Raw genomic sequence first — 20,331 nt, forward strand, 5'->3', positions numbered from 1 at the left:
GAATGAACAACAGAGATCTGTGTCTCAGACAGAGAGCAAGAGCCAGCTCTGCCATGAGTGCTCAGTAAATCCAAACACCACCAGGAGACCAATCACGGCTCTGCCTGTTGCATTCCACAGCAGCAGATAACCATTGGTTACTTCTGGTTGCTGAAACTGCAGCTTCTCCAAAGGAAAAATCCTAAGAAAGGATTTTTCATGAAAGATGTCTGCGACAGATGTTCTCCTGTCCCCACGGCCCCAGCGCCCTGAGCTGCCCTGGGCACATTCCTGGGTGCAGGAATTTCTGTGCTGTGTGCTCAGGGCTGTGCAGGCCCTGCACAGGAGCATTCCCAAGGTGGTTGATCCATCCTCCTTGTCCAAGGGCACCTTGGCACAACCTGTGCAAGCTCTGAGGTCGTGTGGGCACCCACTCCTTTACAAAAACACCTTAAAAATGTCTTTAAGGTCCCTTCCAACCCAAATTCTGTGGTGGTGTGGAGCACTTGAGTGGGTTCCTGGTTAGGGATGATCCCAACACCCCCTGGAATGGCAGCACTTTGCTCCTAGCAAGGCTCATGCCAGGTTTTTTTGGGAATACAGACCCCAGCACGTGGCTAAATGTGGTTCTAGACAGAGAATGTGTTTTCAAAAAGAAATCCCCAGTGGTGAGAGAACAAACCTGAGAGAGGCAGGGAAGAGAATCCTTTGGGAAATCACTGTCAGGTTTGGATGGGGATGACAAAAACTCATTTTCCCCTGGGTCTGTGTTTGATTCCTGATGCCTGATCAGGAGAGGTGCAGCAGCCCAGCTGCAGGGGGAATGAGTGCCTGGGATCTGTTACTGTCAGTGTTTGATAGCTCTGGCAGAGAACCCTGCAATATCCTGAGCTGGAAGGATCCACCAGCATCACCCAGCCCAACCCTGGCCCTGCACAGGCACCCCAGCAATCCCACCCTGTCCAAACCTTCCTGGAGCTCTTGGGATTGCCCCCGTTCCCTGGGGAGCCTGGGGGAAAGAACCTTTCCCTAAATCCAACCTAAACATTTCGGGGTTATCCTGCAGAGCCAGGAGCGGGGTGGATGATCCTTGCAGGTCCCAGCTCAGGATATGGGCTGGTGGGAATGGTCCCTGAGGTGTCCAAGGGCACCTTGGAGCAGCCTGGGCTGGTGGGAATGGTCCCTGAGGTGTCCAAGGGCAGCTTGGAGCAGCCTGGGGTGCTGGGAATTGTCCCTGGAGTGTCCAAGGGCACCTTGGAGTAGCCTGGGCTGGTGGGAATTGTCCCTGAAATGTCCAAGGGCAGCTTGGAGCAGCCTGGGGTGCTGGGAATTGTCCCTGAAGTGTCCAAGGGCACCTTGGAGCAGCCTGGGCTGGTGGGAATTGTCCCTGAAGTGTCCAAGGGCAGCTTGGAGCAGCCTGGGGTGCTGGCAATGGTCCCTGGAGTGTCCAAGGGCAGCTTGGAGCAGCCTGGGGTGCTGGGAATTGTCCCTGGAGTGTCCAAGGGCAGCTTTTGGGGCAGCCAGGGGTGGTTTGGAGATGTCCCTGCCCAGGCAGGGGGAAGTTGGGTGATTTAGGACCCTTCCCACCCAAAGCAGTGTGAGATTCCCTGCAGTGGCACAGCTGGGGCTGCTTTAAAGCCAAGCAGCACTAAAACCTTCCAGGATTTGCTGCCTTTACTCACTGAAACCTTGTCCATTACTGAATCCAGCAGGATTACAGCCACCACAGGATTGGGAGAGAAAAAATGTGCCCAGCCTGTGCTCTGGGAGCTGCAGGAATCCTCTGGCTGTGACTCTGTTTCTTCTCCAGCTCTATTCCAATCAATAAATCCTTTGAGCACCCTCCTGCAAAAATCATGGCCAGGTTTTTCATGAGCCTGGGGATTATCAGCCCTGTCTGTTTCCTTGGCTGAGGAAATTAATAGGTGTTGATTTTCATGGCAGCTGGAAATAATGTGATTTCTGCTCTGTTTGTACAATTGGAATCTCCCAGCCCTGAGCCCTGGGGTTTTTTTTCTGGGAGGAAGCTGGGAGAGATGAGCTAAAACAGGGGAGGAAAACTCAGGTTTCTCCCTCACTGTGGTGCTCAGGCTGAGCTCTTACCTCTGCATGCTCCAAAGCCAGGAACAATTTGAGACTGAGTGAAAGGCACTGATGTGAAGGAGAAGTTATTTAAAGCCATTTTCCCTCCTGCCTCTCTGAAGGTCAAGCAGCACATCCAGGAGCAGGGAGGGAAGCGTGACTGGGCTTTAGGAGGAGACTCAGCCTCTCCTCGCTCCTTTTTCCTTTGATTTTCCCCCTGCCTGGGGCTCTGTGGGGCTGGAGCAGAGCAGGAGCCCTTGCAGGGATGCAGGAGGTTATGGTGGAGAGGAGCTGCCAGCACAGGGAGGGAGGTGCTGGGAGAGGGTGAGAGGAGCCTGCAGGATTGATTTTATCTCCCTGGGCTGTGCAGAGGGGAGAGGGAGACCTGGGAAGGAGAGGGGAGATTTGGAAAGGAGAGGAGAAAATGTGGGAAATGGAGAGAAAAAAATGTGGGAAAAGGAGGGAGATGTGGGAAATGGGAAGAAAAGAAGGAAGGGAAGGGAAGGGAAGGGAAGGGAAGGGAAGGGAAGGGAAGGGAAGGGAAGGGAAGGAAAGGAAAGGAAAGGAAAGGAAAGGAAAGGAAAGGAAAGGAAAGGAAAGGAAAGGAAAGGAAAGGAAAGGAAAGGAAAGGAAAGGAAAGGAAAGGAAAGGAAAGGAAAGGAAAGGAAAGGAAAGGAAAGGAAAGGAAAGGAAAGAGAAAGGAAGAAGGGAAGCAAAGGGAAAAGGGAAGGAGAGCCCATCACCCCACAGGAGATGTGGCAGGTTGTTAGTTGGATTTGCAGCAGGATATTCCCAGCTGTGAGTGTGGGGATGGAAATGGGCTGTCCCTGGAGGATCCAAAGGGAACAGAATTCCCCCACCCAGAGTCTGCGGTTGGCAGACGGGAGCGGGGTGAAACAAAACGTGCGTTCCCATCCCTCCAGCCCCCAGCACAGCCCCATCCCCACTCCCCGAGCTCCCATCTCCCTTCCTCCCACAGCCGTGGGCCTCTCCAGCTGCCCGGAGCCGGCAGTTCCTGGGAATGGGCTGAAGATCGGCGAGCGCTACCTGGTGAACGACGTGGTGTCCTTCCAGTGCGAGCCCGGCTACGCCCTGCAGGTACAGCCCCAGCTCCCTGCTCTGCTCCTCCAGACCCTGCTCCCTGCTCTGCCAGAGCCTGCACTGCCTCAGGCTGGGACTCTGAACTCCAGATAAAGTGTTCTAGCAAGTTCTCCTCGCAGCTCAGTCCCACAAGCAGTTTCCAGCCCCACAACCAAGGACGCCGCTGCAGCCTCAGCCCCAAAAAGTGCAAACAGCAGGAATGGAGGGGAGCAAACAGGGAGGGTGGGACTGGGTCACCTGGAGCTGGAATTGGACAGTTAACCCCATATGGAAATGGACCAAAATTATTCCTACATTCTTTAAGGCATCACTTTTTCTGGTACCCCAGATGCAACAGGCATCTCCCTCTGGATCAGATCCATCTTGCAAGGAATTTTTTCCTGCCAGGACAGGGAGAGGCTCTCCCCCTTTGTTTTCCATCCACCTCCCAAACCTCTGTTTTGTTTCCCATCCCTTCAGGGCCACTCTCACATCTCCTGCATGCCGGGCACGGTGCGACGCTGGAATTACCCTCCACCCCTCTGCATTGGTAAGGAGTCCACTTCTTTCTACCTGGCTGATATTTATAACACTTCCCAAAAAAACCAAAAAAAAAACCAAAAAAAAAGCAAGGCTAAAGAGCTGATTTAGAGAAATTCAGGTTGGTTCTGCAAGTGGGAGAGAGTGTGGGGAAACATTGGGTTGCCAGGGAAATTGTGCCCGAGAAGTCCCCGTGGGCTGCCTGGAGTGCTTTGTTTTGGATGTTACAGATGTGGCTCTAGCACAAAATGTGAAACACAGAATTATCCCCCTCAGCACAAAACCATTCAGAAGGGAAAACCTCCAATTTCTTCGTGCTGGAAGCAGGTTGGTTTTATGGCTTGAGGATTTTTTTCCTGTCTGAAGCGTGGTTTATTTTTGTGGAGTGTATCTGATACCACCAAAGCTGCTCCTGTCGCTGGGGCCTGGTCTCTGCCAGGATCCCAGCTTGCTGTGCCCACTCTGCTGTCCACAGGTCACTTGTCCAGGTCACTGTTTAGCCTCAGATCTGTTCAGATGCTCAGGCCTGGAAGGGACTGGACATTCCATTTTCCCTGTGGAAGAGGCCTGGAGGTGAACGGAACTTGCAGGAGGTTTTTAAAATTATTTTCAGTCATTTGCTTTTAGCAAATGTAGATGTTTAATATTCATATTGCACATTTTGCAGCTCTGAGAGAGACATTTATGCATTTAATAGCTTTAGTTAACAGTTATTTTGGGCTCCTGCTGTTCCAGCTTACATCATTTGGCTTTAAAGTAATTACAAGAGCCAACAGTTCTTTTATCTGATGATCTGCAGGCCAGGAATAAATGGAGAGATATTTCCAGGAGAATGACTGAGCTAAAGGGCCCATTCCCTTGGGACCTGCTCTGAATGGAAGCAGAAGTCCTTGGGCTCAGCTGGGAGATCCCAGCATGGAGGAGGACCCCAAAACCTGGCAAACCACAAGTTTGGTTCCTTGAATCAGCACCAGCCTCCCAACCCAGCAGGATTTTGGCTGTTCCTGTCTTTTCACCTCCCTGGGAAAGGTCAGGCAGCTGCTGAGAGGCAGAAGAACATCTGGAGCCACTCCTGGAGGAGTGACTGTCACCTTTGTGGGTGTGACAGAGTCCTGGGGCTCTGCCCTGCGTCCACCAGAGCTCCTGCTCCAAGCACCGTTTGCAACTCTGCTGATTTTCTCCTGGTCTGCTTCCTCCAGCTGCTGGGCTTCTAAATAATTCAGCAGCAGTTCTATTAAAGAGCCATTAGGAGGAAAAAGAAAGAGAAATCTTCTGGGAGAAACCTCGTTAGGAGCAGGTCTGGGGTAATGAGATATTGGACAAAGAGCCTGTGCCTGGCTGTCACAGCAAGTTAGAGAACACCTGGCTGGATTCAGCTGGGTGCTGCTGCTGGGACCAGGTGGAGGTCATCCAGATAAGCACGAGAAGGTGCTGTCAGTGCTTAAATTTCATGTGATGCCTTTTGTAAACATATTTTTGGGCTGTCGTGGCTGGCAGTCGGCTGCAGGCAGCGAGCGAACACTCTGTGCTGGATTTATCAGTGACAGACTGCCCAGAGACTGGCAGGGGAAAGAAGAGGCTGTAACTGGGGTCAAAATAGGATCACTCAGCTTCTTCACAGTCATTCTTTGAGCTGGTGAAGGTGTCAAGCAAGTGCTGGTGCCTGGTTTGATGCAGTGTCTGTGGGCAGAGCAGGTGTCCATCCCCTCTGTCACTGCTCAGGTCTGGCTCTCCCTCTGTGGTGGCCCAGACTGGATCCCTGGGCTCAGCCTTCATCTCCCAAGGGCAGGAGAAAAAGCACATCCATTCTGATGTGGCCATCAGTGCCTGGAAACTTGGTGCTGGTTCCTTGTTCTCAGCTGAGTCTTTAACTCCTTCATTTCCCGTGGCACTCACCCAGACAGACCCCTTAGGGATCCTGGAAGGGATCCTGTGGCTGGATCCTGACCATGAACCCTGTTGATTTTTCCAGCCCAGTGTGGAGGAACAGCAGAAGAGATGGAAGGAGTGCTCCTGAGCCCAGGATTTCCAGGAAATTACCCCAGCAACCTGGACTGCACGTGGAGGATCCTGCTGCCTGTGGGCTTTGGTGAGAGAGATGGGTTTGGGTTGGAGCTATCACAGAAGAGGGGCTGAAAAATCAGAGAATCCCTGACTGGTTTGGGTTGGGAAGAACCTCAAGATCATCTCATTCCACCCCCTGCCAGGGGAAACTATCCCAAAGTGCTCCAAGCCCCATCCAGCCTGGTCTGGGACAGGGATCCAGGGGCAGCCACAGCTTCTCCGGGCACCTGTGCCAGGAGCTCCCCACCCTCTCAGGGGGGAATGCCTCCTAACCTCCACTCCAGATCTCCTCTGAGCCAGTGTGAAGGCACTCTGTGTCCCCAGGGCAGATAAAGTCCTGCTGAGTGCCCGGGGTGTCCTGGGCTGTGCAGGTGGGCAGTGCTGGGGCTGGAGCTGGGGTTGGAGCTGGGTTTAAAGCTGGGGATGGTGCTGAATTTGGAGTTGGAGCTGGGTTTAAAGCTGGGGTTGGTGCTGATGTTGGGGTTGGTGCTGGGGTTGGTGCTGATGGTTGGTGCTGATGTTGGGGTTGGAGCTGGGGTTGGTATTGGGGTTGGAGCAAGGGTTAGAGCTGGGGTTAGTGCTGATGTTGGGGCTGGAGCTGGGTTTAAAGCTGGGGTTGGGGCCAGGATTGGTGCTGATGTTGGGGTTGGTGTTGGTGCTGATGTTGGAGCTGGGGCTGGTGCTGATGTTGGGTTTAGAGCTATGGTTTGTGCTGATGTAGGTGATGTTTGAGTTGGGCTTGGTGTTGGGATTGCAGCCAGGGTTGATGCTGATGTTGGGGTTGGAGCTGGGGTTGGCCCTGATGTAGGTGCTGGGGTTGGAGCTGGGTTTGGTTTTAGGATTGGAACCAGGGTTGGTGCTGATGTTGGGGTTGGTTCTGCTATTGGAGCTGGGGTTAGCGCTGATGTTGGTGCTGGTGCTGGAGCTGGGTTTGGTTTTAGGATTGGAGCTGGGGTTGGTGCTGATGTTGGAGTTGGTGTTGGTGTTGGAGCTGCGGTTGGCGCTGATGTTGTTGCTGGTGTTGGAGCTGGTGCCGGTGCAAAATCTCAGCCGCAATTTTTAGAGCCCAACTCCTCGTTCCCCCTCTCCAGGTGCCCACATCCAGTTCCTGAACTTCTCCACGGAGCCCAACCACGACTTTGTGGAGATCCGGAACGGGCCCTACGACACCAGCAGCGTCATCGGGCGGTTCAGCGGCGCCGAGCTGCCCGGCTCCCTGCTCTCCACCTCCCACGAGACCACCGTCTACTTCCACAGCGACCACTCCCAGAACAAACCCGGCTTCAAGCTGGAGTACCAAGGTCAGCAGGGACAGTCCTGCCCTGGGGGTGGCGGTTCTTGAGTTAACTCCGTGGTGGTTGAGTTAACTCCATGGTGGTTGAGTTAATTCTGTAGTTGTTGAGTTAACTCTGTGGTGGTTGAGTTAACTCCATGGTGGTTGAGGTAATTCTGAGTTAGTTCCGTGGTTGTTGAGTTAATTCTGTGGTGGTTGAGTTAATTCTGAGTTAATTCCCTGGTTGTTGAGTTAATTCCATGGTTAATTCTGTGGTGGTTGAGTTAACTCCGTGGTGGTTGAGTTAACTCCATGGTGGTTGAGTTAATTCTGAGTTAGTTCCCTGGTTGTTGAGTTAATTCCATGGTTAATTCTGTGGTCGGTGAGTTAACTCCATGATTGCTGAGTTAATTCAGTGGTTGTTGAGTTAATTCAGTGGTTGTTAATTCCATGGTTGCTGAGTTAATTCAGTAGTTGTTGAGTTGACTCCATGGTTGTTGAGTTAATTCTGTGGTTGTTGAGTTGACTCCCTGGTTGTTGAGTTAATTCCATTAATTCTGTGGTTGTTGAGTCAATTCCATTGTTGTTGAGTTAACTCCTTGGTTGTTGAGTCAATTCCATGGTTATTGGGTTAATTCCATGGTTATTGGGTTAATTCCGTGGTTGTTGATTTAATTCCATGGTTGTTGAGTTAACTCCGTGGTTGTTGAGTTAACTCTGTTTTTTGAGTTAATTCCGTGGTTGTTGAGTTAACTCCGTGGTTGTTGAGTTAACTCCGTGGTTGTTAACTCTGTTTTTGAGTTAATTCCGTGGTTGCTGAGTTAACTCCGTGGTTGTTGACTCCAAACCTCCCTGGGCACCCCCTTCCAACCCTTCCCATGGCAAAATTCCTCCTGAACTCCATCCTTCCCCTCCCCTGGCACAGCTTGAGGCCGTTTCCCCTTGCCCTGTCCCTTTTTCCCTGGAAATAAAACACAAACACAAATTCCCATTCTTGTTTCCCCAGCCTACGAGCTGCAGGAATGCCCCGACCCGGAGCCCTTTGCCAATGGGGTGGTGAGAGGAGCTGGCTACAACGTTGGCCAGTCCATCTCCTTCGAGTGCCTGCCTGGCTACCAGCTCATCGGGCACCCCGTGCTCACCTGCCAGCACGGCACCAACAGGAACTGGGACCACCCCCTGCCCAGGTGTGAAGGTATGGCCTGGGCTCACCTGGGCACGGCGCTTCAGCTCCTTGGGATGGGCTGGCTTTGCTCTGCGAGCAAAGGTGTGGCTGGCAGTGAGCTCTTGGAGGGAAATGTGGGCTCCATGAGGTGTTTTGGTGAATATTTCGGCAGCTTCTGAGGGGGGTTTGAGTCTTGGGGTGTGGGTGAGGAGAATCTGTGTCTCACCTCCCTGCTGGAGCTGTTCTTTCTGTGTGGCACAGTCCAGGGGCATTGAGTGAGGAGAATCTGTGTCTCACCTCCCTGTTGGAGCTGTTCTTTCTGTGTGGCACAGTCCAGGGGCCTTGGACTGATAATTCCTTGCTGCTTTATTCCCTCGACAACATCCAGCTTCCATTGATTGTTATTTCTGTGTGGCACAGTCCAGGGGCCTTGGAGTGATAATTCCTTGCTGCTTTATTCCCTCGGCAACATCCAGCTTCCATTGATCTAGCTCTGATAAATAAAAACAGTCACTGGTAAAAGAGCCCGGCAGCTCTGAGGGCTCTGTGTGTGTCCCTGTCTCTCTTTCATGGGTATTCCAAAATAATCCAGGTGGGGGAGATCCTCAGGAATCTTCCAAGGTGGTTTTTTTTTCTGAAAACTGTGCTCAGAGGACTTAGCAGGCTGAAGATTTACATTCCAGGCATCCAAACTCATCCAAATTCTCTTTTCCAACTCCCTCATGGCTGTTTCAGCCTTTCACCCCTCGGGCTGCTGGCTGGAATTCTGTGGGATTTACTTCCAGAAGGGTTTCAGGTGAACCTTTAAGAAGTTCAGGCCTGGTTATTGAAGATTTCCCAGCCCATTTCCCAGGAGCACTGGCCTTTATCCCAGCACTGGCTCTGCAGGAGCTGTGCAAGGAGGGAGAGAGGTGATATTTGCCCTCTTGTAAGTCCTTGAACCCCAGAGAACACAAAGCACAAAGAGCTGAATCCTCAGCTGCTCTTTCAGTGCTGGCTCTGTGCTTGCAGCAGAGAGGAATTATTTCAGGCAAGTTAGGCCAAGATCTGGATTTTTCTGTATGCAGAATTGTTACCTTTGTACAAAAAAAAAAAAAAAAAAAAAAGAATAAAAATGGGCTATAAGGATGTTTAGGGGGATATTTCCTCACTGGGTTTGTGTTTCTCTCTGCTCCCCTGCAGTGCCTTGTGGGGGCAATGTCACAGCCCAGAATGGGACAGTTTACTCTCCTGGCTTCCCCAACCAGTACCCAAATTCCCAGGATTGCACCTGGCTCCTGACAGTGCCCGTGGGATATGGGATCCACCTGAACTTCACCCTGCTGCAGACAGAGCCCTACAACGACTTCATCACTGTCTGGTGGGTGCAGAGGGTCAGGAGTCACTCCAAGGACTCATTTTGGGAAATACTCCTGGCTTTGAAATAGCAGCAACTGGGAATGGGACCCCTGGGATCCCCTTTGCAGGCTGGCAGCTTCCTGGTGTTTTGGAGAAAAGAAGAGAAATTAATTTTTTTTTGAGCTTTCTTTCAATATGAATAAATAAAAATATTGTTTATAATGGATAATCTCCATTATTTATTAATAATGGAGATTATCAACTTCAGGTAGCCAGGGGAGCTCTGATTAAAGAGTTTGTGACCAAATTTTGAGCTTGTAGCTGTCAAAGTCTGATCTTCAGAACATCCCCTGGTATTCTGGAGGGGATATTCAGAATCCGTGTTTGGCTGGGCAAACAGGGAGTGAAATTCCTTTGGGAAACAGGTCCTAATTCCTCAGTTTTTGAGGTTAAAAGTGAAATTTGCGTTTCTGATTGTCAGCTGGGAGCCAGGTGAGGTTGTAGGGATTAAACTGGAGCAGGGGATCTGAAATGTGGCTGTGGGAAAGGGAGGATAAAGGAAAGGAGTCCCTGGGCGGGAGGAGGTTGGGTTCTTAGACTTAAGCCCTTGGAAAAAACCAATTTTCCTTGTGTTCCTGCCATCAGGGATGGGCCCCAGCAAACAGCCCCCCAGCTGGGGGTGTTCACAGGCAACTCAGCCAAGAAATCTGCCCAGAGCTCCTCCAACCAGGTCCTGCTGAAGTTCCACAGCGACGGCGCCAACGGGGGCATCTTCGCCATCTACTTCTATGGTCTGAGCTGCTGCTTCCCCGGGCATGGAAATGTTGGGAATGTTGGGGACTAGTTCTGGGAAAATGCAAAAAAAAAAAAACCAAAAAAATCTCTTTTAGCCCAAGTTTTCCACAAAGGTTTTTCAGCCCGGTTTTTTTCAGTGAAGTTTTTCAGGCCGAGTTTCCCCAGGAAGTTTTTCAGCTGAGATTTTTTCCACAAGGTTTATCAAACCAGGTTTTTTTCCAGGAAGTTTTTCAGCCCAGTTTTTTTCCACAAAATTTTTCAAACCAGTTTTTTTTCCAGGAGGTTTTTCAGCTCAGTTTTTTTTTCCATAAAGTTTACCAAACCATTTGTTCCAGGAAGTTTTTCAGCCCAGATTCTTCCAGGAAGTTTTTCTGCCCAGGTTTTCCAGGAAGTTGTCCAGCCCAGTTTTTTTTCCACAAAGTTTATCAAACCAGGTTTTTTTGCAGGAAGTTTTTCAGCTCAGTGTTTTTCCACAAAATCTTTCAAACCAGTTTTTTCTAGGACGTTTTTCAGCCCAGTTTTTTCCCAAAAACATTGTCCAGGAGCACCCAAAAATCTTCCTATTGGTGTGGACGGAAAATCAGGATACAAATTCCTGCCTTTGTCTCTGTGGGATTTGTGGGGGAGAAAGGTCTGGTTGGATTTGGCCAATTCTGTTTCCTTGTGGAGAGGGAGGAATTTCCTTACGGAAAAAGCAGAATTTCCTGGTGGAGAGGGAGGATTTTCCTGGTGGAAAAGGAGGAATTTTCTTGTGGGGAGGGAGAAATTTCCTTGTGGAAAGGGAGGAGTTTCCTAATGGAGAGGGAAGATTTTCCTGGTGGAAAGGGAGGAATTTCCTTGTGGAAAAAGCAGAATTTCCTGGTGGAAAGACAGGAATTTCCTGGTGGAGAGGGAGGATTTTCCTGGTGGAAAAGGAGGAGTTTCCTTGTGGCGTGGGAGGAATTTCCTGGTGGGGAGGGAGGAACATCCTGATGGAGAGGGAGGAATTTCCTCATGGAAAAGGAGGAGTTTTCTGGTGGAAAGGGAGAAATTTCCTGGTGGGGAGGGAGGAATTTCCCTGCTTCCATCGTGGCTGCCTTCAGGATGTGCTGCTCCTCCCTTGCTTTCCCAGCTTTCCAGCTTTTCCGCTGCCAGCCTCCCACCATGGTTCCCAACGCCGAGATCATCACAGAGAACGAGGAGTTCAACATCGGTAAAACCTCCCCTCATCCTCCTCCTCATCCTCATTCCCCCTTTTTTTTTTACTGCACTTCCCCCTCCCATCCCTGTTTTCCATCCCTTCCCAGGTGACATCGTCAGGTACCGGTGCCTCCCCGGCTTCACCCTGATAGGCAACGAAATCCTCACCTGCAAACTGGGCACCCACCTGCAGTTCGAGGGACCCCCACCCACCTGTGAAGGTAAAAAAATCCATAAATCCCTCACTTCCCTGCTCAGGGAAGGACCTGCGGGAGGTTTTTTTTGGCATATTTCTCATCCTTGGGGTTCATTTTCCCATTTCTAGGAGTGTGGGATTTTTTGGGAGGAGGGAGTGAGACCCTCCCTGAGCAGGAATTGGAGTTCTCATGTCCCTGTTAACAATTCCACGGGATGAGCTGTTTTCAGATATTCCTGGAGAGGTTTTCGTGCCTCAGGAGAGTTCTGGTTGTGGTGCTGCTCGTTTCGGGAGGGGTCAAGGGGCCCAAATCATTGGGAATGATTTGTTGGCTTTGCTGCTTCTTTCTCCTTTCTTTAAGTGTGACAATTGTTGGGATTTGTGGGATTTTGGGAGGAGGGAGTGAGACCCTCCCTGAGCAGGAATTGGAGTTCTCATGTCCCAATTACAATTCCATGGGGTGAGCTGTGGTTCCAGCTTTTGTTCTGACAAAGTTTCCAGATATTCCTGGAGAGATTTTTGGGCCTCAGGAGAATTCTGGTTCTGGTGCTGCTCATTTTGGGAGAGGTCAAGGCAGTGGGAATGGTTTGTTGGCTTTGCTGCTTTTTGCTCCTTTGAGTGTGACAATTGTTGGGATTTGTGGGGCTTGGGGATTCTTTGAGCCCCGGGGATCAAGGAGTGCAGGGGTCGTGCTCTGCCCTGAGCTGGCTCATCAGGACAGACCCTGTGCTTCCATCGTCCTCTGAAATAATGTTCATTTCCACTGGATGTCCATTTCCATCCCCAGTGCACTGCCCCATGAACCAGCTGATGACGGATTCCACCGGGGTGATCCTGAGCCAGAGCTTCCTGGGGAGCTACCCCCACTTCCAGACCTGCTCCTGGGTGGTGAAGGTGGAGCCAGGCTACAACATCTCCCTCACCATCGAGTACTTCCTCAGCGAGAAGCAGTTTGACGAGTTTGAAATCTTTGATGGTGAGAGATTCCCTCCCCTTCCATCCCAAACCTTCCTGGGGTTCCATAATCCCAACCAGCCAAGGGGGAAGGAGCATTCCAGGGCCAGCTTCCCACCTGGAGCCTCCTGCTGGCCTTCTAGAAAGCTCCTCACTGATTCCTGGCATAAGGAAACAGATACAATTTGATTCTTTGGGATGGATCTGAAGGATTTTTCCGAGGGGCAGGAGTTGGGTGTGATGGTGTTCAGAGGGGTCCCAGGATGAGAGAAGAGATGAGAATATTGACCCCATGTTTCAGAAGGCTTGATTTATTATTTTATTACATACATTATATTAAAATTATACTAAAGGAATAGAAAGGATTTCATCAGAAGGCTAGCAAGGAACAGAAAAGGAATGGAATGATAACAAAAGCTCATGTCTCAGAGAGTCCGAGCCAGTTGGGCTGTGATTGGCCATTCATTAGAAACAACCACATGAGCCCAATCCCAGATGCACCTGTTGCATTCCACAGCAGCAGATAACCATTGTTTGCATTTAGTTCCTGAGGCCTCTCAGCTTCTCAGGAGAAAAAAATCCTAAGGAAAGGATTTTTCATAAAAAAAATGTCTGTGACAGTTGGGAAACTCCTGGGAGGGGGATGGCAGCAGAGATTGCTGCAGGGGATGAGCTGGGAAAGTGGGAATTCTCATCCTTGGAGGCCACAGGGAGTGGATTCTCCAGCCCCAGGAGTTCTTGGGAATGGGGAGGGGATTCTCAGGATAAACAGGCACAGGGGCTGTGCTGGTGCTCCCGGGGTCACCATGGGGATCTGAGCAAATTCCTGCTTTCCCTGTGATCTGCTTTGCTCCTGGATCCCAGCAGCAGGATGTGAGCCCTGGAACTCCACAGGGAGCTGGGAGCTGCCTTTCCTCAGGGAAATCTCCTGTGCCCCTTCCTCCTGCAGGGACACTGAGCCCCACTGAGCTCCATGGCTGCTGTGATGTTGTGCTTGTGGGGTGCCCCATGGCAGGAAGGAATGATGAATCTGACCCCATCAGAAGGCTAATTTATTATTTTATGACACTGTATTATATTAAAGAATGCTATACTACACTAACTAAAGAATACAGAAAGGATACAGACAGAATGCTAAAAAGATAATAATGAAACTCCTGACTCTTTCCAAAGTCCCAACACAGCGTGGCCCTGATTGGTCAAAGAGTCAAAACAACTCACAGCAGAATCCAATGGAACAATCACCTGTGGGTAAACGATCTCCAAACACATTCCACATGTGAGCACAACACAGGAGAAGCAAATGAGATAAGAATTGTTTTCCTTTTTAAACACATTCCAAAGCAGCAAAACCAGGAGAAGCAAATCAGATAATATTGTTTTCCTTTTTTTTTTTCTTTTTCTCTGAGGTTTCTCAGCCTCCCAGGAGAAAAATCCTGGGCGAAGGGATTTTTCCAAAAAAAATATGAATACCACACTGTGACTTGTTCCTTTTCCCTGTCCCCTCTTCTTGGCAGGTCCCTCAGGGCAGAGCCCCCTGCTGCTGTCCCTCAGTGGGAATTACTCAGCCCCTCTGACCGTCACCAGCAGCGGCAGCAGCGTTTTCCTGCGCTGGTCCTCCGACCATGCCTACAACAGGAAAGGCTTCAAAATCCGCTACTCTGGTGAGTCCCAGCTGCCTCTGCCAGCAGCAGGAGCAGCTCCACAGCCAGGAGAATCCATGGGATTCCTGCAGAGATCCAGCTGACAGGGCAGGAGCTGCCAAGGCAGGGGAGGCACAAAGCCCGGTGTGTTCTGAGCTGGGGAGGTTGGGAAAGGCAGGGTCTGTCCAGGAGAAACCTTGGAGCTTTGGCTCAGTCTCGGCCACTCTGTAACAATCAGGACCAGGATTGCGGGATCACAATCAGGAGAAATTCCAGGGAGAAACCTTGGAGCTTTGGCTCATTTCCCAACCACTCCTCAGAACCAGAAGCCTGATGTGGAGAGCCAGTGATGCCAGGGACTGGATATTGGGAAAGGTTTCTGGGTGAGGCAGTGGCCAGACACTGGAAAAGTCTGTCCAGGCTTTGCTCAGCAAATGAATTAAGGAATATTTAATTACCAGAAACAACTCCTTATTCCTGGAGCTGGGTGAAGCTCAGACCAGAGCCCTGCACTCCATCCCCGCTTCAACTCCGCGCTCATCCATCGCCGATTTTTGTTCTGGGATTTTTGGGGAAGCTCGGTGTGATTTCTGGGAGTGGGAAGGGAATGACTGGTTTGCTTTTCCCTGCCCTCCTTGCCAGCTCCCTACTGCAGCCTCCCTCAGCCCCCAGCCCACGGGATGATCCTGAGCCACTCCGGGCTGCGCCCCGGCAGCTCCGTGCGCTTCGGCTGCGACGCCGGCTACCGCCTGGTGGGACACAGCACCTCCACCTGCACCCAGCACCCCCAGGGCCACTTCCACTGGAGGGAAGCCATCCCCCTGTGCCAAGGTGAGAGCAGGGACGCGTTGGGATCGAGTTCTGAGAGTCCCTGGAAAAGCAGGGGGAAAAAAACTATATTGGAATTGGGTAATTGGGTGTTGAGAACCGGCTCGGAGCGCTGAGGGTGATCCTCGTCCGCAAGGCTTTGGGAATAGATGGCAAAGAGGGAAGGGAATGACTGGGAGCTGGAAAAGAGCAGCAGGGAAAGGGTTGGATTTTCCAGATGCTTTCTTTTCCCGGGGAGAGCCATTGGTATTCAGCCTGGCACCCAGCACCCCCAGGGCCAGTTCCACTGGAGGGAAGCCATCCCCCTGTGCCAAGGTGAGAGCAGGGATGCGTTGGGATCGAGTTCTGAGAGTCCCTGGAAAAGCAGTGAAAAAAAATCAGCATTGGAATTGTGTAATTGGGTGTTGAGAACCAGCTCGGAGCGCTGAGGGTGATCCTCATGCGCAAGGCTTTGGGAATAGATGGCAAAGAGGGAAGGGAATGACTGGGAGCTGGAAAAGAGCAGCAGGGAAAAGGTTGGATTTTCCAGGTGCTTTCTGTTCCCTGGGAGAGCCATTGGTATTCAGCCTGGCAGCCTGTCTAGACATCAGGCCTTGGAGAGGGATTGGCCAGCCCTGAGCTCGCTGCAGTGACACTCCTGTCACCACCAGTGCTGCCAGGGATGGGTCTGATCCTGCCTCTGGAGCTGCTGGCACCTCTCAGAATTCCAGCACCTGCCAGCTGCTCTGGGATCCTGCTCCATGCTGGGGCAGGAGTGGGATAAAATCGGGGCTTTGCATGGGGAGAGAACCAGGGCTCTGCTGCTGCTGCTGCACAGGCTCATTGTCTAACAGGTGACAGGTATTGGGAAGTTATTGTAAATATTGTACAGGTAGTTTTTAGTATAAAAGATATCAGTGCCCCGGGGGCAGGCAGAGTGCCTCTGTCTCAGCTGGACAGGAGAAAAAATTTTATAGATAAGATACAATAAACAACCTTGAGATGAAGAAATGAAGAGCCCTGACTCCTTCTTCAAGTGCCAAGCTGGGAAAAGAGACTTTCTAGCATTTCTTGGGGTCACTCTGACCAGCAAGAGGCCCCGACAATCCTTTATGAAGGGTGGGCACTCCCAGTAGGGATCCGGGATTGCGGTTTGGGATAGAACCAGCAGCTCCCCGATTTTTATTTTTTGTTTAAGTTGTGTTTTCTCTTCCCAGCTCTCTCCTGTGGCATTCCCAGAGCCCCAAGGAACGGGGTTGTCTTTGGGAAGGAGTACACAGTGGGCACCAAGGCCGTGTACCAGTGCAATGAAGGATTCCAGCTGCAGCCCGGCGCCGAGCCCAGCGCTGAGTGCCTGCAGGAGGGAGTGTGGAGCAACGGGAACCAGCCCCCTCTGTGCCTGGGTGAGCGGGGACTGGGGCTCTCCACACAGCAGTGAGGCCTTTTGGGGCTGCCAGAAAAAAGCACAGGCCAGGCAAAATTAAAAAGTCTAAAGCAGTTCTGTTTATTGAAGGGCTTTCAGGGGCATTTAGGGCAGATGAAGCCCCCCAGGGGCTGCACCCAAAATGGACAACGGGTCATAGTTTTTCACACTTTTGTGAGTTTGATCCATTTGCATATTGGGGGTTAATTTCCCAATTAACTTCAGGTAACAAAGTAATTTACCCCAAGTTAGCTTCCCCAACCCACTTTTGTTTCCATTTCTCAGAGCCTGAAGCAGTGAGGTGTCCCTGATTCCCATTTTATGATTTAAACACCACTGCAAGGGGCTTTTCTCTTTGGATTTCAGGCATCATCACCACTTACAACATTATCCACAAAATTTTCCTTTTAATTCTCAACAACAGCCCCACCAGGGGATACACCCCTTGTGGTGGTGTTCACAGGGGTCCCAGGATGAGGGAAGAGATGAGGATCGGACTCCATGTTTCAGAAGGCTGATTTATTATTTTATCATATATATTGTATTAAAAGAAAATTATATACTAAAACTGTACTAAAAGAATAGAAGAAAGGATTTCATCAGAAGGCTGGAAAAGAATAGAAAGGAATGGAATGATAATAAAATCTTGTGATTGACCAGAGAGTCTGAGACAGCTGGGCTGTGATTGGCCATTAATTAAAAACAACCACATGAGACCAATCAAAGATGCAGCTGTTGCATTCCACAGCAGCAGATAATTATTGTGTACATTTCATTTCTGAGGCCTCTCAGCTTCTCAGGAGAAAAAGGATTTTTCATAAAATATATCCGTAGCACACCCCTCATTAAAAAGGCACCACAATGGGACTTTTTTTGGGGGGGTTGAAACCTCACTGAACCAGCTCTGTGTGCCATGTCCCGTGTGCCATGTCCCGTGTGCCATTTCCCATGTACCATGTCCCGTGTGCCATGTCCCGTGTGCCATGTCCCGTGTGCCATGTTCTCTGTGCCGTGTGCCGTGTCCCGTGTGCCATGTCCCGTGTGCTATGTTCTCTGTGCCATGTTCTTTGTGCCATTTCCTGTGTCCCGTGTGCCATGTCCCATGTGCCATGTCCCGTGTGCCATGTCCTCTGTGCCATGTTCTTTGTGCCATTTCCCGTGTCCCGTGTGCCATGTCCCGTGTGCCATTTCCCGTGTGCCATGTTCTCTGTGCCATGTTCTCTGTGCCATGTTCTTTGTGCCATTTCCCGTGTGCCATTTCTCGTGTGCCATGTCCCGTGTGCCATGTTCTCTGTGCCATGTTCTCTGTGCCATGTTCTCATGTGCCATTTCCCGTGTCCCGTGTGCCATGTCCCGTGTGCCATTTCCCATGTGCCGTGTCCCGTGTGCCATGTCCCATGTGTCTTGTTCTCTGTGCCATGTCCCGTGTGCCATGTCCCGTGTGCCATGTTCTCTGTGCCATTTCCCGTGTCCCGTGTGCCATGTCCCGTGTGCCATGTCCCGTGTGCCATTTCCCCCTCAGCTGTGACGTGCCCCGACGTGGGCAGCATCGCGGTGGAGCACGGCCGCTGGCGCCTCACCTACGAGGTGCAGTACCACTACAACGCCCAGCTGATGCTCATCTGTGACCCTGGCTACTACTACACGGGCCAGAGGGTCATCCGCTGCCAGGCCAACGGCACCTGGAGCATCGGGCAGCCCGTGCCCACCTGCAAAAGTAAGAGCAGGGGCACCCCAGGGTGGCACCGGGGGCTGGGGCTGTGTTTGGGGTCAGTAAATGCCAGCCCCGGGAGTTTCAGGGTGGTGCTGGTGGTTCATCATACCTTTGGGTGCAGGATGGGATGGTTTGGTGCAGATTTTGGGAGGAAATCCATAGCTGGGAGGCCAGGGAGTGGTTGGGATTGATTTCACAGGGCTGGTTTTGTGTTTGGGGTCAGTAAATGCCAACCTTGGGGGTTTCAGGATGGTGCTGGTGGGTGATCGTACCTTTGGGTACAGGATGGGATGGTTTGGCGCAGATTTTGGGAGGAAATCCATCCCTGGGAGGGCAGGGAGGGGCTGGGATGGATTTCACAGGGCTGGTTTTGTGTTTGGGGTCAGCAAATGCCAACCTTGGGGGTTTCAGGGTGGTGCTGGTGGGTGACCATGGATAACCAAGGAGATGGTGCCCTTTGGGTACAGGATGGGATGGTTCGGTGCAGATTTGGGGAGGAAATTTATCCCTGGGAGGGCAGGGAGGGGCTGGGATGGATTTCCCAGAGGAGCTGTGGCTGCCCCATCCTTCCCAACCCACCCCATCCCTGGAAGTGTCCCAGGCCATGTTGCAGCAAACTGGGATCATGGAAGGTGTCCCTGCTGTGGGGTAGAACTTTAATTCCTCCTGGCAGCAGCTGAGGCAGAGACAGCAGAGCTGCTGGAAGGGAGCTGGGATGCAGGGAGATGCCTGGATGTGACTCCTGGTTTAATCCCAGCACTTCCCTGGGATCTCAGGCCCTTCAGCTCAGCTGTTGCTGTGGGGTCCCTGCAGCTTCTCTGTCACAGCTGCTCTGAAGTCAGGGCTTTTAAGGAGGAAAAATAAAGAATTCTGCTGTCAAGCCCCAGCTCTCACACAAACACCAGGTTTACAAGGGTAACAGTGTCACCTGCAAATCAAACCCAACGGGGCACGCCAGCAGCCCTCGGTTGTTCTGACACCACTGCTGTGCTTTGCATCTCTCCTTTTGTCAGAGGTGGAGGGTTTTTCTCTCCAAGTGCAGACAGAGGCAGCAAAACCTCTCCTTCCCTGCTGCCTGCCTTTGTTTGTGGAGCTGTGACTGCTGGTGTGGGTGACAGATGTACTTTTCCCCCTGCCAGCTCTTCCTCTGGATCCGGGAGCAGGAGCCTGACCTCCTTTTGTTCCCTCAGCCTTATTGCCACCTAAATCCAAGTGACAGGATCTTGGCAGCGCCCCGAGGTCAGGAGCACCCAGCGGGAGCTCTGGAGGGTTGGCAGAGCTTGAAGGCAGAGAAAATGAAGATAAAACCAAGAGTTCTGAGGGGGAGTTGGGTTTGCAGAGGCTCCTGCATCCCACAGACCCAGCTGGGATCTGCAGATCTTGGGATTTCAGCTTGTGGGGGAAAGCTGGGTGTCACTTTTAATTAGGAGCTTTGTGCCATTCCAAGGTCAGGCTGGACAGGGCTTGGAGCAACCTGGCCTAGTGGGAGATGTCCCCAGTCATGGCCTTTAAGGCCCCTTCCATGATTCTGTGGGTTTTCTGGGAATCAGGCTTAATGACAGAAAAATATTCCTGTGTGAGGAAGTTCGGGTGTGAAAAAATCCTTTGGCTCCTTCCCAGCCTGTCTTTAGTGCTTCCCCTGTGTCCTGAAGCATAAATATTAACAGCTCTTATTTTTGTCACCTCGCCTAACATGGCTCTGGAATCATCACAATTCCTGGAATTATTTAATGAACTTTCCCACTCCAGCAACAACTCCTGGTGCCGTGCCTCGATGCATTCCTCCAAAACTCAACCTGTTCTCTCACTTGTCCTTTGGGATCTGTCCTAGTTATCTCCTGTGGGGACCTGCCCACGCCTCCCAACGGGAACAAGATCGGGACCCTCACCAGCTATGGGGCCACTGCCATCTTCTCCTGCAACACTGGCTACACCCTGGTGGGCTCCCGGGTCAGGGAGTGCATGGCCAATGGGCTCTGGAGCGGGGCTGAGGTCAGGTGTCTGGGTAGGTACCCCTTGGGAGCTCCTGTGGCACCCACGGCGGTGGGAGAGGCTCCTCGGGAGGGAGCGGGGTGTTTAGGGACTGATATCCACCCTGC

General features: G+C 51.5%; 1 protein-coding gene across 3 annotated transcripts in view; it reads left to right on the forward strand.

Annotated features, from left to right (window-relative positions):
• Nucleotides 1–20,331, forward strand: part of CSMD2 (CUB and Sushi multiple domains 2) — a 248,594-nt gene that overhangs the window by 202,019 nt on the left and 26,244 nt on the right. For all 3 annotated transcript variants that reach the window (XM_036396894.2, XM_054517183.1, XM_054517184.1), the window contains 15 exons: nt 3,041–3,159; nt 3,622–3,691; nt 5,654–5,770; nt 6,837–7,046; nt 8,025–8,213; nt 9,366–9,543; nt 10,167–10,312; nt 11,428–11,508; nt 11,603–11,716; nt 12,479–12,667; nt 14,163–14,309; nt 14,931–15,119; nt 16,313–16,498; nt 18,041–18,235; nt 20,064–20,237. In XM_036396894.2, coding sequence (XP_036252787.1) covers nt 3,041–3,159; nt 3,622–3,691; nt 5,654–5,770; nt 6,837–7,046; nt 8,025–8,213; nt 9,366–9,543; nt 10,167–10,312; nt 11,428–11,508; nt 11,603–11,716; nt 12,479–12,667; nt 14,163–14,309; nt 14,931–15,119; nt 16,313–16,498; nt 18,041–18,235; nt 20,064–20,237 — 2,304 coding nt within the window. The remainder of the gene's footprint in view (nt 1–3,040; nt 3,160–3,621; nt 3,692–5,653; nt 5,771–6,836; nt 7,047–8,024; nt 8,214–9,365; nt 9,544–10,166; nt 10,313–11,427; nt 11,509–11,602; nt 11,717–12,478; nt 12,668–14,162; nt 14,310–14,930; nt 15,120–16,312; nt 16,499–18,040; nt 18,236–20,063; nt 20,238–20,331) is intronic.

The sequence above is a fragment of the Molothrus ater genome, chromosome 24 (genome assembly GCF_012460135.2).
Source record: "Molothrus ater isolate BHLD 08-10-18 breed brown headed cowbird chromosome 24, BPBGC_Mater_1.1, whole genome shotgun sequence".
In the NCBI taxonomy this organism is placed as follows: Eukaryota; Metazoa; Chordata; class Aves; order Passeriformes; family Icteridae; genus Molothrus; species Molothrus ater.